The sequence below is a fragment of the Rutidosis leptorrhynchoides genome, chromosome 2 (genome assembly GCF_046630445.1).
Source record: "Rutidosis leptorrhynchoides isolate AG116_Rl617_1_P2 chromosome 2, CSIRO_AGI_Rlap_v1, whole genome shotgun sequence".
Taxonomy (NCBI): domain Eukaryota; kingdom Viridiplantae; phylum Streptophyta; class Magnoliopsida; order Asterales; family Asteraceae; genus Rutidosis; species Rutidosis leptorrhynchoides.
This window is the reverse complement of record NC_092334.1, coordinates 565,615,356-565,633,386: the sequence shown is the minus strand read 5'-3', so window position 1 is coordinate 565,633,386 and position 18,031 is coordinate 565,615,356. Positions and strand designations below refer to the sequence as shown.

Sequence of the window (18,031 nt, the reverse complement as noted above, 5' to 3'; positions counted from 1 at the left end):
CCATAAAATATACCACTGTAGCAAAGTTACTGTAGCAAAGTCAATTTTTACTGTAGCAATTTACTGTAGCAAAGTCAATTTCACTGTAGCAAATAGTGATTTTCAAAAACACTGTAGCATTTTGGGTACTGTAGCAATTTGAAATGTTACTATCGTTTACTAAATAACTTGAAATTATATATATGTATATATCTTTTTAATATATATAAATCAGTTTTTTAAATACACATTGGAAGTTATTTATAAATAAATTTTAATAATAAATATTTCAACTTATCATATATATTCAAATAGATATTTAAACCAATAAGTTTAATGTACGGTATCAAATAATTAATACATTGTTACCTTTTCAAGTTATAGTATATATGTATCTATTTACATATAATTGTTCGCGAATCATTGAAAATAACCGAAGGGTATTTAAATATATAAAAGTAGTTCAAAAATTTTGAGATTCAGTTTTACAGACTTTGCTAATCGTGTCGGAAATGTTAATCATACAAAGATTAAGTTTAAATTTGGTCAGAAATTTTCGGGTCATCACACATTTTAAGCATGAAGTGGATTATATTTGTTGTACATCATGCATTATTTTTTGTAAAAAAAAAAAAACACTATTCATAACCTCTTTATCTCGTATACAACAATTGAATCTTCATGTACAAACATTTTAAACACGAAGTGGATTATGCTTGTTGTACATCATGCATTATTTTTTGTAAAAAATACTATTCATAATCCCTTGTTGGTCTTTTAAATGAAGGGATAATATGTAAGTTGTTTACTTGGTCAACACAGTAGGCAGAGGTGCTCTGAGAGTCTTAGGCTCCAGCCCATTAGAGAAATTATGAAGCCCACACATAACTATTCTATACTAAACAGAAAGAAAAAAAACATTTTCAATTATCAAATTAACTATCATCGTAAAACCATCTTCAATAACGCGCATTCTTTTTTTTTTTTTTTTTTTTTTTTTTAAAGGCAAACTCTCACACACCGTTACACGAATTAACCACGAAATATATACAAATTGTCCTAAGTAGGACTCGAACCCTTAACCCCCTGGTTGAAAGGGCAAACTCGATATCGTTGGGCCAATAGCCCTTTGGTTCAATAACGCGCATTCTATTATTCTAACAATAAGTTACTAGCTAAATTTCACTACTGTCACATCTTTGGATGATCACATATGTGTTTGAAAAAGTGATGATGACCGGTTAAACCCGTACATCTGAGAAAATACTCGTTAATAATCTTAACAAAGAAAAACTCATCCGCTTATTTAAATGAATTATGCAATAGTAATTTTTTTTAATCTTATAGTTCTATAAAAGCTGCAAAATAGTAAACTTATAAAGGATAGTTTCATACATCAAAATTAAATTATTTTTTCCATAAGAAACAGATATAGAAATTCCAAATTTTATATTACACCAACCATATGCAATCTGGTTAAGTGGCCAACTAATCTGAAGAATTCGGTTATTTATAAGCTTAAAGATAACGTTGATGACTTGGATTACGGGCAGTGGTGTAACAACCCAAACCATAACCGACCAAACACGACGAAATTTCAAACAAAAAAAAAAATTTTCTGGTGCAGGCCATCTGCGCGGCGCGCCAGATGGCCGCGCGGCGCGCCAAATCACCTGGACAGCCCGCTGTCCCCGGAAGTCTATTTAACGAAAATGTTTGACTAGTTCCCGACATTTTTAGCCAAAACGCTTTTAACCATACATTCATATATGTAAAACTAGCACATAACTAAGGTTTGAGCGAGTTTTACAAAGTGGGGCCCACACGTGCCCAAAACGCCACTAAGTTTAAAATACAATGTTTAATACAATTTAGAGTTTCGACCACGAAAGGTTTAATTGCCAAACGATACAACGAGCATGGTGTTTGGGGTTAAACTACCCAAATCTCGGTCAAACTCCAAAATCATCACATCCCAAAAGCGTCACTAAACAAGACGGGATCTCTAATCCAACCGGATGCCCTTACCCTTGTCCACACCGGAACCTATAAAAATAGTGAACAACGAGAGGGTAAGCAAAGCTTAGTGAGTAAAACATATATATACATGCATATACAACTTACCCACACGCATCCACGATATCAAATAACACATAACAAATCTCGATAAGCAAGCTAGTATCACCAAACGTATCACTAGCAATAATCATAGCATAAATACTCATAACAATAATCAAATGCTAGTATGAACAACAATAAATCATGGTTAACCAATCTCTTCGCTAGGGAACGACTTCGCGAAACAAGTCATCGATGTTCATAACATTCGTTAGCTTCCAAAAACGGCTATGGCATGCTAACCCCCCGAGGTGTTCCAAAAACGGCTATGGCATCACCCCTCAAGTGTTCCAAAAACGGCTATGGCATCACTTGCTCAATGTGAGTAGAACACGGCTATTACTCACGCTTTCGTACACCAACACGGCTATGTGTACGGGTAACTCAAATAACAACGTGGGAGTAAAACACGGCTATTACTCGCCACTAAATGCACAAACACGGCTATGTGCCTTAGTACAACACATGGACTAATACGGCTAAGTCCCACAACCTTGGTCACAAAACGGCTATGTGACACCATCAACACGGTACATAAATCATATACATACATATATAGATATTCCACTCACCTCAAAATCTCTTGTCGAAAGATAACCGAGCTTGAACACTTCAATGTAACGCACCTATTACATTTATCACAATATCAAAATCATAACTCAAGTTGGTCAACACTCTAAAGCTCACTCCTAGAGCCACTTTGACCTATGGTGCAAATCCGACCCATTTGCACCCTTAACCCTAAAATCGGGTTAACTCATCACAAAACCCTATCATTAACCAAAGTAGGTTCTTTACACATTTTAACATTAGTTTTAGGCTTCAACTACACATATTAATTAGCTTAAGTTCAATTTGACCCATTTGGCACTTTCAAAGTCAACCTACCCATTTTTGGGTCAACCACTAACCCTTTTACACCCATTCACATAAATCATGGTGTTCTAACCCTCTTACTAGCTAATTAGGGTTCTCTAACATCAATTAACACTTCCAAAACCCTAGGTAACTCAATATTGAGTCTATATGACCCAAATTACCCAAGAATACCCAAAATTAACCAAAAGTGGGTTTTATGTCCACCTTTGACTCAAACCCTAGCCCTAAATCGAATTAAACAAAGGAATTAAGATTAGAGCATACCACAACTACCAAAACGAAGATAATGACGAGATGAACAACTTTAGAACTTGGGCTTTAGCAAGAAACCCTCTTCTTCCTCTTCAAAGTGAGCTTTCCCTCTCTAAAACTCACTCTCTCACTAAAATAAATTGGGAGGTGATAAGGTTGGTGAACAAGGGAGTAAATGAGCTCCCAAACTACTGAACCAAGCATTAAACTCGGCCTTGATGTGAATTTACCAAAATACCCCCAAAATATCTAATTTACAAAGAGAAAGGGATCTGTCACAGACAGTTGGCGCGGCGCGCCACAAGGCCGCGCGGCGCGCAACCCTGCCAGATCAGCTCCTTTTGTATTTTAAATACACGCAACAGAACCCCGTTTCAAATACCGTACATTACACTTATATACACATATGTACACTATAAATAATCGGGTCTTACAACTCTTCCCCACTTATTCGGATTGCGACCTCGCAATCCATGCCGCATGACAAGCGGGAAGATAAACCAACACAAACTCTTCAGGTTCCCAAGTGAACTCGGAACCCTTATTCCGCCGCCATTGAACTTTAAAAGTCCTAACCTCCTTATGCCTCAACCTCTTGACCTTTTCATCAAGTATTGCAATTGGCTCTTCAACATACTCCAACTTATTGTTTAGCTCAATTTCATCTAAAGGCATCCATGAAGAATCATCCGCAAGGCACTTACGGAGGTGAGAAACATGAAACGTGTTATGGATCCCCGCAAGCTCTTCGGGCAATTCCAATCGATATGCAACTTCACCAACACGAGCTAAGACTTTAAACGGTCCAATAAACCGAGGACCTAACTTTCCCCGTTTTCGAAATCGAATAATACCCTTCCATGGCGAGACCTTAAGCATAACCATGTCGCCCTCTTGGAATTCGATCGTTCGTCTACGTTTATCGGCATACGACTTTTGCCTGTCTTGAGCCCTCTTCAAATGCTCCCGAATAATATCAATCTTGTTATTCGTCTCTAAAACCAAATCGGTACTTCCGATTTCTCTTTGACCCACTTCTCCCCAACAAATGGGAGTTCGACACCTTCGGCCATAAAGCATCTCGTAAGGTGGCATCCCGATACTAGTATGAAAACTATTATTGTACGAGAATTCCACCAAGGGTAAATGCTCGTCCCAACTACCACCAAAATCAATAATGCACGCCCGTAACATATCTTCCAAAGTTTGGTTCGTACGTTCGGTTTGACCGTCCGTTTGAGGATGATACGCCGTGCTCAACTTTAATTGTGTACCCATATCTTCGTGAAACTTTTCCCAAAATCGAGATGTAAAACGGGTATCTCGATCCGAAATAATAGATATAGGAACGCCATGTCGCGAGACCACTTCCTTGATAAACAACTTAGCCAAGGCCTCCGACGATATTGCTTCTTTAATGGGAAGAAACAAAGCACTTTTCGTCAACCGATCCACTATAACCCAAATCGAATCATATTGAGTTCTCGCCGTCTTAGGTAATTTAGTGATGAAGTCCATGGTAATGTGCTCCCATTTCCATTTCGGGATCTCTAACGGTTGCAACTTACCATACGGCTTTTGATGTTCGGCTTTAACTTGCAAACAAGTAATACATCGTTCAACGTATTTTACAACATCACGTTTCATGCCCGGCCACCAATAATCTTTCTTCAAGTCATGATACATTTTCGTCGCGCCCGGATGAATGGAATATTTCGACTTATGTGCTTCATCGAGTAGCACCCGTCGGTAATCACCCGTCTTAGGCACCCACACCCTTCCTTGAAAGGACAACAAACCCCGCGGACCCATAGTAATAAACTCCGATTGGCCCACAATTCGTTCCGTGTGCTTATCGTGAACATAAGCCTCTATTTGGTCTTCAACCATCTTTTCAAGAAAGTCGTTAGTGATAATCAAACGTAACGATGTTATACGTATCGCCGGATGTTGAGTCTTTCGACTTAACGCATCCGCGACCACATTCGCCTTACCCGGATGGTAAAGTATCTCACAATCATAATCTTTCACCACATCCATCCATCTACGTTGACGATAATTCAAATCCCTTTGAGTAAAAAGGTGTTTCAAATTCTTATGATCCGAATATATCGTACACTTGACACCATACAAGTAGTGGCGCCAAATTTTCAACGCATGCACAACCGCCGCCATTTCAAGATCATGAGTCGGGTACCTCGTTTCGTGTTCCTTTAATTGTCGAGAGGCATAAGCAATGACTTTACCCCTTTGCATAAGAACGCACCCGAGCCCATTTAAGGAAGCATCACAATAAACCACCATGTCTTCGACGCCTTCCGGTAACACTAACACCGGAGCTTGACACAACTTCTCTTTCAATAATTGAAAAGCAATTTCTTGCTCGTTTTCCCAATTGAACTTAGCACTCTTCCTCGTCAACTTTGTTAATGGAGAAGCAATCTTAGAAAAGTCTTGGATAAACCGACGATAATAACCGGCCAATCCGAGAAAACTTCGGATCTCCGTGGGCGTAGTCGGTCGTCCCCAACTCTTCACCGTCTCAATCTTCCCCGGATCCACTTGGATACCGCTTTCGTTCACAATGTGACCAAGGAATTGAACCTCCCTTAGCCAAAATTCACATTTAGAGAACTTTGCATACAACTTCTCTTTTCTTAGCGTCTTCAAAACTTCACGTAAGTGACGTTCATGTTCGTGCATACTTTTCGAGTAGACTAGTATGTCGTCAATGAATACAATAACCGACTTGTCCAACATAGGTTGGCACACCCGGTTCATAAGATCCATGAATGCCGCCGGTGCATTCGTAAGACCAAAAGGCATAACCACAAACTCATAATGCCCATAACGCGTTCGGAAAGCCGTTTTCTCAATGTCTTCCTCACGGACCCGCATTTGATGATAGCCGGACCGTAGATCGATCTTGGAGAAATACGTCGCGCCTTGAAGTTGATCAAACAAATCGTCAATCCTAGGTAACGGATAACGATTCTTGATCGTCACTTTATTTAGCTCACGGTAATCAATGCACATACGCATACTACCGTCTTTCTTCTTCACAAATAAGACCGGAGCGCCCCATGGCGAAGCACTCGGTCGGATAAAACCCTTCTCGAGCAATTCTTGAATTTGATTCAATAACTCTTGCATCTCCGTTGGTGCTAAACGATAAGGAGTTTTAGCAATGGGGGTAGCCCCCGGAACCAACTCGATGCGAAATTCGACTTGTCTTTCCGCCGGGACACCCGGTAACTCATCCGGAAAGACATCTTCAAACTCATTAACTACCGGAATTTCACGAATTGGTGGTGGCTCATTACGAGTGTCGACAACATGAGCAAGGAAAGCCATGCCACCGGTAACAACGGAACGACGTGCCCGTGCAAAAGTGCATATCGGCACCGGTCTTCTTCTCTTATCGCCATGAATAATCATTTCTCCCCCACTTGGGGCCTTCACACGAATACACTTATCATGGCATGCAATATTGGCTCTATAACGATCGAGCCAATCCATACCAACAACGATATCAAAGTCGCCCAAGGTCATTGGAATAAGATCGATTTTAAAAGTTTCGGCACCAAAAACAACATCACAATTTTTACACACATCAACCACTAGCACCGTCTTACCGTCCGCTATTTCGACTTCTACCGGACGACTTAACTTAGCTAGCGGACTATCAAGTTTAGGCACAAATTTAGGAGACACAAACGACAAATTTGCACCGCTATCAAAAAGAATCCTTGCCGGATTAGAATTAACCATGAAAGTACCTGAAACAACTTCGTTGGATTGTTTGGCTTCATCGTTCGTCATCAAGTAGTTTCGCCCTCTAGCCGACCCCGCCGCCTTCTCAATCTTCTTAACATGATCATTATTCAACTCGGGGCATTCCGGCCTCTTGTGCCCCACTTTACCGCAATTAAAACACGTAACCGTCTTGGCCGTGCATTCACGGGCGTAATGACCCGACTTCCCACAATTAAAACAAGTGGGCGCAAAAGTACCCGTGCCACCTTTCTTCACACTATTAACGCTCTCGGTGCCTTTCCTAGACTTCTTGTTTGAAAAATTCGAATAGCTCGAACCTTCAAACTTCCTTTTCGAGAAAACAAAATCACTCTTCCTAGGCACCTCCGGCTCAAAACCCCGAGCCAACGCAAACAATTCATCGAAAGTCTTAGCCATACCCCGGCTAATCTTGCTCTTGTAGTCGGCATTCAAAGTACGATAAAAATCTTTCATAAGCTTATGATCATCACCCACATACTCCGGGCAAAAACGAGTCTTTGCCAAGAATGTAGACTTGAGGGTAACTAAATCCATGGAACCTTGTTGCAAATGATGCAACTCGTCCCGAATTCGATCAAGATCGGATGAAGTTCGGTATTCCTTGAAAAACTCTTTCTTGAACTCCTCCCACGTCAAGCCCATGCATTGCTCCTCGCCATACAAATTGATTTTATCATCCCACCACAACTTGCCTTCTTCACGTAACATGCTAGACCCAAACCTCGCCTTCTTCTCGGGAGGACACTCCGCGGTACGGAAGGCCCCCTCGATGTCCGAAATCCAACAAGTACTTTTCAACGGATCCCTCACCCCATTAAACGTCGGAGGTTGAGTATCCTTAAAATTTTTGTAGTGGAAGTCTCTCTTTCCATCACCCCCTTCACCTCGAGGATAAACGTTTCTAGCATCAAGGGCCTCTTCAATAGTGACCTTCAATCGTTCATTTATCATTTCGGTCACTTGCCCATCGACCGACTCTTGGAAGACCCTTCGGACATCCGCAAGAAAATCCGATTTCAACTTCTTAAAGACGGCCTCGACCTTGGTCGAGAACTCGGCGTCTTCACTTGTACTCCCGTTTTCATGATCAGGACCGTTTCTCGTCTTCATTCTATAAAACGAATTAGGTTAAACCATGAAACGAAAGGACAATTATACCCAATTACATACGTATACACCACACTACCCCATCTTGCTCAACAATCGTCGTACATTGCTTGTTTGACCCGATTTGCACCCGTAGTAATGGTAGCTAGTCATTACCACGCAAGCACGTCGCGCTAACTCGCTAGTACAACGTCCATCTCGCTTGATGATTGCTAAACACAACACAAACAAATAGCGCATGATTAGTTCACATAAACCTATGCACTAATCATACCGATCCGACCCAAAGTCCTACAAGTCCCGCATAAACACGCACACAAAGTCTAAGTCTAGGCGCCTATCTCAAGTCACCTAAATCCCTTAGACCATGCTCTGATACCACTTGTAACAACCCAAACCATAACCGACCAAACACGACGAAATTTCAAACAAAAAAAAAAAATTTCTGGTGCAGGCCATCTGCGCGGCGCGCCAGATGGCCGCGCGGCGCGCCAAATCACCTGGACAGCCCGCTGTCCCCGGAAGTCTATTTAACGAAAATGTTTGACTAGTTCCCGACATTTTTAGCCAAAACGCTTTTAACCATACATTCATATATGTAAAACTAGCACATAACTAAGGTTTGAGCGAGTTTTACAAAGTGGGGCCCACACGTGCCCAAAACGCCACTAAGTTTAAAATACAATGTTTAATACAATTTAGAGTTTCGACCACGAAAGGTTTAATTGCCAAACGATACAACGAGCATGGTGTTTGGGGTTAAACTACCCAAATCTCGGTCAAACTCCAAAATCATCACATCCCAAAAGCGTCACTAAACAAGACGGGATCTCTAATCCAACCGGATGCCCTTACCCTTGTCCACACCGGAACCTATAAAAATAGTGAACAACGAGAGGGTAAGCAAAGCTTAGTGAGTAAAACATATATATACATGCATATACAACTTACCCACACGCATCCACGATATCAAATAACACATAACAAATCTCGATAAGCAAGCTAGTATCACCAAACGTATCACTAGCAATAATCATAGCATAAATACTCATAACAATAATCAAATGCTAGTATGAACAACAATAAATCATGGTTAACCAATCTCTTCGCTAGGGAACGACTTCGCGAAACAAGTCATCGATGTTCATAACATTCGTTAGCTTCCAAAAACGGCTATGGCATGCTAACCCCCCGAGGTGTTCCAAAAACGGCTATGGCATCACCCCTCAAGTGTTCCAAAAACGGCTATGGCATCACTTGCTCAATGTGAGTAGAACACGGCTATTACTCACGCTTTCGTACACCAACACGGCTATGTGTACGGGTAACTCAAATAACAACGTGGGAGTAAAACACGGCTATTACTCGCCACTAAATGCACAAACACGGCTATGTGCCTTAGTACAACACATGGACTAATACGGCTAAGTCCCACAACCTTGGTCACAAAACGGCTATGTGACACCATCAACACGGTACATAAATCATATACATACATATATAGATATTCCACTCACCTCAAAATCTCTTGTCGAAAGATAACCGAGCTTGAACACTTCAATGTAACGCACCTATTACATTTATCACAATATCAAAATCATAACTCAAGTTGGTCAACACTCTAAAGCTCACTCCTAGAGCCACTTTGACCTATGGTGCAAATCCGACCCATTTGCACCCTTAACCCTAAAATCGGGTTAACTCATCACAAAACCCTATCATTAACCAAAGTAGGTTCTTTACACATTTTAACATTAGTTTTAGGCTTCAACTACACATATTAATTAGCTTAAGTTCAATTTGACCCATTTGGCACTTTCAAAGTCAACCTACCCATTTTTGGGTCAACCACTAACCCTTTTACACCCATTCACATAAATCATGGTGTTCTAACCCTCTTACTAGCTAATTAGGGTTCTCTAACATCAATTAACACTTCCAAAACCCTAGGTAACTCAATATTGAGTCTATATGACCCAAATTACCCAAGAATACCCAAAATTAACCAAAAGTGGGTTTTATGTCCACCTTTGACTCAAACCCTAGCCCTAAATCGAATTAAACAAAGGAATTAAGATTAGAGCATACCACAACTACCAAAACGAAGATAATGACGAGATGAACAACTTTAGAACTTGGGCTTTAGCAAGAAACCCTCTTCTTCCTCTTCAAAGTGAGCTTTCCCTCTCTAAAACTCACTCTCTCACTAAAATAAATTGGGAGGTGATAAGGTTGGTGAACAAGGGAGTAAATGAGCTCCCAAACTACTGAACCAAGCATTAAACTCGGCCTTGATGTGAATTTACCAAAATACCCCCAAAATATCTAATTTACAAAGAGAAAGGGATCTGTCACAGACAGTTGGCGCGGCGCGCCACAAGGCCGCGCGGCGCGCAACCCTGCCAGATCAGCTCCTTTTGTATTTTAAATACACGCAACAGAACCCCGTTTCAAATACCGTACATTACACTTATATACACATATGTACACTATAAATAATCGGGTCTTACAAGTGGAGAAAAAGAATTTTTTTCACCGGGAACGAAAAAATTTCAAAAACGTAGCAGCTTATTTTAGCCAAAATATGGAGGCTTCGGGGCAAAATTTGGAGGATTTCGGGCAAAATACGAAGGATTTCGGGCAAAATCGGGAGGCTTTGGGGGCAAAATATAAAGATTTTGGGCGGAAAAAAAATATCCACCGACTTGTTTCCGGCACTGATTACGGGGACGCAATTCAAAACTTGTTTTTGGGTCCTCATGATGGTAGAGATGGTCGTTCATCGACAATCGTGCGAATAAATATGTCCGTGAAGGCTTTTGCGGCTTTGATGAATTGATGGCACGTTTGGCCGAGGAGAGCGCACCGATTGATGGAGCTGCCAATGTGTTATCTTACAAGATTGAGAATCGGTCCAAGAAGAATTCCTTGAAAGAGACGGTTAATAGTAAGTTGAAAGGGCAGAACCGAGAGGCTGATTGGTAGGGTTCGTCTTGTATTGTTCGTTTGTTGTGATTCCTTTTTATCGTGTAGTAATTGATTTTATTTGGTTAGTGTGTTTTTATGGCCTTTCAGGTTGTCAGGGATGCTCGTTTATAGATAATTTTCGTTTAGATAGTTGCTTTCTATGTGCGAGCTTCCCCGTTTCCCCTGTCTTTTTGTATTCCTTGTTGAGAGCGCTTTCCTTTGAAAAACAACTTCGGTTCTACATGAGTATTCGTTATTTTCGCAAAAAAAAAAAAAAAAAAAATAAAAATAAAAAAAAAAAAAAAAAAAAAAAAAAAAACTTTTTGACCGTGCTTCAAGAGTGCAAGAGACGGGGACACAAACACACAAAAAATTGAAGACTGAACGTGGTGTAAGATACGGGGACACCTAAAACGGAATCTAGGAAAGGACTATGCGTATGATGAGGATGATCTGTAATGGGGACGGTACAACAAAATGGAATAATATTACACCATATGGACGGACCTGACACTCATAGGCTCATAGCATGATATTCTCTCAATGGTATGGTTAACTTTAGGCTAATAATATATCCACTTATATTTTTGATCAATTCACCATTTGTCATGCATACAAATTAAGTATTTGTATGGTACAAGTAGTTAATGCATATGATAATTGTGAATTTATAAATGGTACATGAATGAATAAATCAACTACAACAGCAACAAAAATCAATCCCACAAAAGTGGAGTATGAGAAGGTAAGATGAAGACAATCATTCCCTATCCTAAAGAGAAGTCATTTCTCCATCCAGAGTAAAACACCTCAAAAGTAGAGAATGTCATCGCTCTCAGTGTTTTATGAATAGAGAGATTGCTTCCGAATGAACTTCCGGCAAATAAGTAGGTTAAAAAAACAAAAAACAAAAAGTGTGAGACGCCATGAAAATGATAAAATCAAATTTCCATGAATTTTAAACCTGTCTGAAGTTCAATTTAGACTCTAAATGACACTCTTACCCTTTGTTGCACACAAAACCAGCCCATTAAAATTTATGCCCTTTGTTGGTCACAAAAACCTTTTTATTTAGGGGTTAGGCCCCTCCTAAATAAAGCAGCTTAAAGATGAGACAAACCCAATTGAATTTAAAACAATACAGCCTATTTAAACCTGTGGCCCAACCTAATCTGGGCTGCCCTTTGAATCCTACCTATTTATATGAACAGTGGTCAAAACAAACCAAAACACAAAATTCCATTCCATCCATACTGATATTATTGTGCATAACAAATGCTTCAACAATTTGATATCATGAAGTTTGTAAGCGTCTGTTTATTTTTAGCTTAATTGAGATTAATGTCTTGGAGAGATTACTCGGTCAGCACCCAACCTTGTTTACTTTTGACTTAATTTTTTATCCCATCTTACTAGAGAGCATTATGATTAATGCAAAAAAGGGCTGTTGTCCCCATATGGTCATTTGATTTCCACCTCTTACCCTCAATACTCATTCACAGCTTCTAAACAAAAAACAACAATCAAAATCAATCCACATCTTCAAACGATCATCTTTAAAATCAAAACGTGAACCTTGGACGCTAACGATTTTCAACCAAACGGATGTCGTCACTTGTTCCACTGGTCTCGGTCACTTTATCCTCTGGTAGCCTGTCACGTGCTAGGGTTGGGGTTGAAGTTATTATATATGATGGTGATAATGATTAAACATTAATTAGGGACTGCAAGTTGCGATGGAGGTTATAAAAATGGTTGATTTGGATTTGAGGTTAGGTCGAACCTTTTTCATGTTTATCTCCGAAGAATAAGAAGGAAACAGAGCAATTAGGTAGCAATAGCATCAGATGATAAGCTAAGTATGAATTGTAACGAATTGAAATTGTTTATTGTTATCAAGATAGTGCTATACGCTGAGTATGAATTTTATTAATGTGAATATTATAGATACAGAGTATATATGAATATGAACGTGGTTGGGATATGAACTGGAGAATTCGTGATGGTACAAATGGTGGATGCTGAATGTACAAATTGTGAAAACCCCATATATGAAATCGCATAATTTTATCAATTATTATTTCATTATGTTCATTATTTTATTTTTATATAATAAAACAAAGTAGACATAATTAATATTTAGATTGAGGGTAAAATAGTCAATTTTATCATTCAGATTTTTATTGAGCACAAAAAGTAAACAACAATTATTATTCACTGATCATATCTATACTGACATCTATATCCACACTGCCAGCTACACCCATACAGAACTTAATGGAGAAAAAAGTAAACAGCCCCTAACTCTCACATAGGATTGATCCGTAGTGTTACGAACAGATTTTATTCAATAATGATAAATCAAATAATAAGATGATACACACGAAAAATAAATAAAAATACTCAGATACATGTAGATAACAGATAACTGTAAAGCTACATTAAGTTTAATACTTAACAGAAGTTACATGCTTGAGAAGCATTTCGACAACGTCACTTGAAATTCTTTCAGCTTCTGTCTTGAGATGTTGGATCTTTGCATCTGTTTCCTTCTCTAGACGCTTCACGTTAGCACCTGAGTCTCCACTAGTCTGTAATCACAAAACGAAGATAACTCTATCGATTTTCTAGAGGTGACAATTTGGAATGTGTTGTTAGTTATAGAGAAAAGGGAGGTGATATACACCAGTTTTTGATTCATACACACTTTCTATCATAAAACTTACAATTATATCCCTAAATTTATCTAGGGAGTTGAACCTACATTTTTGTAAGAAAAAATTACGCCGTTAGTACCTGTGGTTTGTTCACTTTTTCATCGCAACACCTAAACTTTAAATTTTGCGTTGTTGGTACCTGTGGTTTCATTAAATTACCTAGTTAGTACCCCAGCTAATGGACGTTTATTTTTAAAGGTTAACCCCTCACATGTGCCACGCATGTGAGGGTAATTTCGTCCTTTTATTTAATTTTCTTCATGTGAGGGTTAATTCATGATTATTCATGCTCATAACTAAGATGGGTAGAACTTTAAATTTCACACCTACTTAAGATGGTGTTAAGTTGACCATCAATACCATCAAATAAAAAGATTGGTTTAGAAATGATGTATGGTTTAGAGTGTTGGTTGTGATGTTGGATTTTTTCCTCTGTTTATTTTGGATTGTTAAGTGCAGATGGGGCGAGAATCAATTGTAAGCCCATTTGCTTTTATGCTTGTTGTAATTGGTTACTTCACTTCTTTGTGAAGAGCTTTATTTTTCATTTTATATAATATATCTATATCTATTTTTCGCCAAAAAAAAAAAAATGTAGTTGTTCGGTTATCATATTTTTCTACTGCAGTTAGCGGTGGTGAGGATGGTTCAGAGTTGACTTATGAAAATGAGGTCAAACGAGATTCTGTAAACGAATTTTCAGATCTTTCTTGGGTTGGAAATATTACGGGGCTTAGAAATGGTGATATTAAAGTTACTTGGGCTGATGGCATGGTATCAATGGTATGTTAAATCTTTTTTCTGTACACTACTTTCAATAAAACTGAACAAATATGATTCTTAATTTTTTATATTGTGTATTTTTTTAATACAGTAATAACCTTCTTTAAATGACTTGTTCATTTGATTTTTTGTATTTGATCAGGTGGGTCCACAAGCAATATATGTTGTTGGTCGTGATGATGATTCGGTTGATTGTGGAAGTGATGTAAGTGATGATGCAGCTAGTAATTCCCCATAAATAGCAGTAATTAACCATTTTCGCGTGTGCTGGATTTTGCAGGTGTTTTTATATGAAGAAAATTAAATAAAAAGACGAAATTACCCTCACATGTGTGGCACATGTAAGGGGTTAACCTTTAAAAATAAACGGCCGTTAGTTGGGGTACTAACTAGGTAATTTAATGAAACCACAGGTACCAACGACGCAAAATTTAAAGTTTAGGTGTTGTGATGAAAAAGTGAACAAACCACATGTACCAACCACGTAATTCTTTCTTTTTGTAAAGTAAGGGTATAAAAGTAAGTTTTTGTGTGTGGATTAAAAAAAAGTGTGTCATCCCCCGAAAAGGAAATGATAGGCTCACAAATATTTACAAAAATATATTCACAAATTGGGTTCGGATATACAGAGTATTATATATGACAATTGTTTGAATACGATAGAAAGACGTAAAAGAAAGAAAAAAATGGGGCCAATAAGTGTCTCTGGTTAACGACTTGTAAAAGCACCAACCATATTAACCTACCACCCGAGCTGATCCAAAACAGCCATTACCAACTGTTTTCGCCACCTTAATTTTTTTTATAAATATAATTGATAACTTCACAAAGCCGGATTACTAAAATCTATGTCCCAAGGTTTGTGTCAGACCTTTGTCGCTAGTAAATTACAACAGTTGATGCACTAATGGACGTTGATTTCAAGGTTTCAATAAAAAAATCACTAGATTACCTTTTCACTTTAGTAGTAAATAAATGAAAAAGATTTTTTGAGGTATCATAGAAAAAAGTAAGCTAAGAAAAATTTTAAAAAAATTTTGGAAGCTCAAATATTAATAACCATCACAAAATGACCTAGTGGTTGGCATCCTCGCAAGAGGTCTCACTTGTGTTCAAACCTCTGTAGCAAGATTATGTCTTAAAGACATATTTGAACGATGATTATGTCTTAATGTTTATGTCCTAAAGACATATTTGAACAGTTACTCAACGTTTTGACATACCTCAGTGAGCTTTCGTTGGTAATCAGCTTCCATTTGAGCACGGAATTGAGCAACCTCCTTCTCAGCCTCATCTTTGGCTTGTTTTAGTCTAGCGAGTTTTGCTGAAAACGAAAAACAAGACGGCATTACTAATTGCATATTCACGAAGTCTAATCCTCAAGAAATTGTTAACATTTTGGACTAAAGAAGTCAACATGTCAATTAGACAAGGTTGTAAAAATCGTGAGTCGGGGTCGAGTCGGTGACAAGGCGGCAAGGCTGTAAAAAATGCGAGTCGGGACGCGTCGGTCGGTATGTTCGTTGCTTCATGGGAAAAAAGAACGGCCCAAAAAATAAAGCAAACCCTGATTTCAAAACATATCAAATCTTGACCAAACTTTGACTTCTTTTGACTTTGCGGGCTTTGACCGTCTTTGATCGACTTTGACCGACTTTTTATCGTTGACAATTGTTTAGCCGTTTTTGGAGAAAACGCGACGGCCATGCCTAAAAACGACGCTTCGGCCACTTGGCCGACTTTTGCAACACTGCAAGGCAGGGACAAGCGCGTGATGCAGGCACGCACACGCATAACGCATGAGCACGCACGAGAGCGCGCGCGCGTACACACACACATATAACATAAATATATCAAACATAAAACATAAGTAATTCAAACATAGATATATGTGACATAATCTAATCTTAAAAGATACAATTTTTTACCTAACTTTGTTTTTGACCGACTCAGCCTGACTTTGATCTGTCTTTTTAGCGTTGACTGACTTTTAAGACGTTTTTGGGTGAGTCAAGATGGGCTAGTCCAAACCGATGCGTCGACCGACTTTTACAACAGTGCTATTAGACATTGATGGTTAATTGTAAAAACAAGACAACAATATTTATAAATTTTTAAGGTGCCAGAACTTAATATAGTAATATAAACATGAAATGGAAAGACTAATGTCCAGAGCAGTAAAGTAAAGCGTACCGTTTCGGGCAGCATTGACAATTTGCTGAGCTTCTTGCTCTGCAGCTAACAAGAGTTGAATTCCGTTCTGACCACCCCTGCTAGAATCCATGTTTGCTGATACAAGAAAAGGCTATATAATTTCCATATTTCGGATGATTAAATGATAAGAACATAAAAAAAAGAACACATTGTGTATAATGATCATGATAATAATTTTTATAATGATAAAAATACATACGTGTACAAAGAAAATTGAAGGGCCATCTTCAAAGCAACAAAATAAAATAAAAAATACAAATTCAAAAGTTTTATGGTTTATATTGATCAGTAAAGCTAAAGCTTTGATGGTAAACCTCAAAGATAAATGGTAATCTAAAAGAGTTACTTTTTGGCTGAAAAAGTGTTTGACTTTTAGGGTCAACAAGTTGCTTGTTAGATTGAAATTGATTACATTATCTACAAGTTTACAACTAAATTGTGAAATTTGTAAACTAATTACTACCGATGCAAATGTTAGTATCTCATGAAAACAGTAATCATGTTTACAAAGACGAATTCGAGAAGAAAAAAACACGTTGAAACAAATTAACTTTAAGCAGTTACTAGTATTTGAAAATTGGTTATTATTGTCATTATGAACATCGAAAGTAAACACATATAAGATTCATGTTCATAATTGATTTTGTATTATTGTAGCAAACAAGGTCTAAGTTCGAGTTCACCAAAACTATTAAGGTCAATAGTTGATTCGAGATCCACGATAAAATTTAAAACTGGTATAGCATAAACAGAGTCAACAAAAACTATGATATACAACAAAAATACCGAAATAAAATTAATTCGAGTAAAGATTCAAACATGAGAAAGAGAAACTAAAAAACATACCTGAGAATCGGAGATCGATTTGATGATTTGAAGAGGCAAACGAGGAGTAAATCTATGAGAGGTGCAAATTTTATGGGAAATTTTATTTTATGATTATGATTGAGTCCTTGGATTTTAGGCTTTATTTCATTTATCGCACCTACATTATCTACCACTTTCCATTTTTAGTCCACATAATTAAATATAAACACAAATACAATACTTATATTTACTCTACTAGTTATATAATTCGCACTAATAATAAAATTAATAAAATAAGGAAATTATCCGGAGGTCACTAAAATTATTATTTCGTGTTTGTAGGTCATTCAATTTTGAAAATGATTTTGTAGGACACTCAAGTTTGTCTTTTCATGTTTGTAGGTCACTCA

At 38.1% G+C, this 18,031-nt stretch overlaps 1 protein-coding gene across 2 annotated transcripts; it reads right to left on the bottom strand.

Moving 5' to 3' along the window:
* Positions 1–13,490: 13,490 nt before the first annotated feature.
* LOC139893146 (V-type proton ATPase subunit G 1-like) lies at positions 13,491–17,723 on the bottom strand. 2 transcript variants are annotated; one of them, XM_071876291.1, is made up of 4 exons: positions 17,661–17,723; positions 16,794–16,905; positions 15,824–15,924; positions 13,491–13,691 (listed from the first exon to the last, which is right to left on the bottom strand). In XM_071876291.1, the coding sequence occupies exons 2-4, from the start codon at positions 16,882–16,884 to the stop codon at positions 13,548–13,550; spliced, it is 336 nt and encodes a 111-aa protein (XP_071732392.1). In that variant the 5' UTR covers positions 16,885–16,905; positions 17,661–17,723; the 3' UTR covers positions 13,491–13,547. The 2 variants fall into 2 exon arrangements, with proteins under 2 accessions (XP_071732392.1, XP_071732393.1); XM_071876292.1 differs by having other exon boundaries at positions 16,794–16,889; positions 17,661–17,711.
* Between the last annotated feature and the right edge of the window lie 308 nt (positions 17,724–18,031).

Coding starts and splice junctions, on each gene's coding strand:
- LOC139893146 (XM_071876291.1), bottom strand. CDS start 16,884: ATGGATTCTAGCAGGGGTGGTCAGAACGGAATTCAACTCTTGTTAGCT. Junction 15,925..16,793: donor TGTCAATGCTGCCCGAAACG/GTACGCTTTACT, acceptor TTTCGTTTTCAG/CAAAACTCGCTAGACTAAAA. Junction 13,692..15,823: donor ACCAACGAAAGCTCACTGAG/GTATGTCAAAAC, acceptor TTGTGATTACAG/ACTAGTGGAGACTCAGGTGC.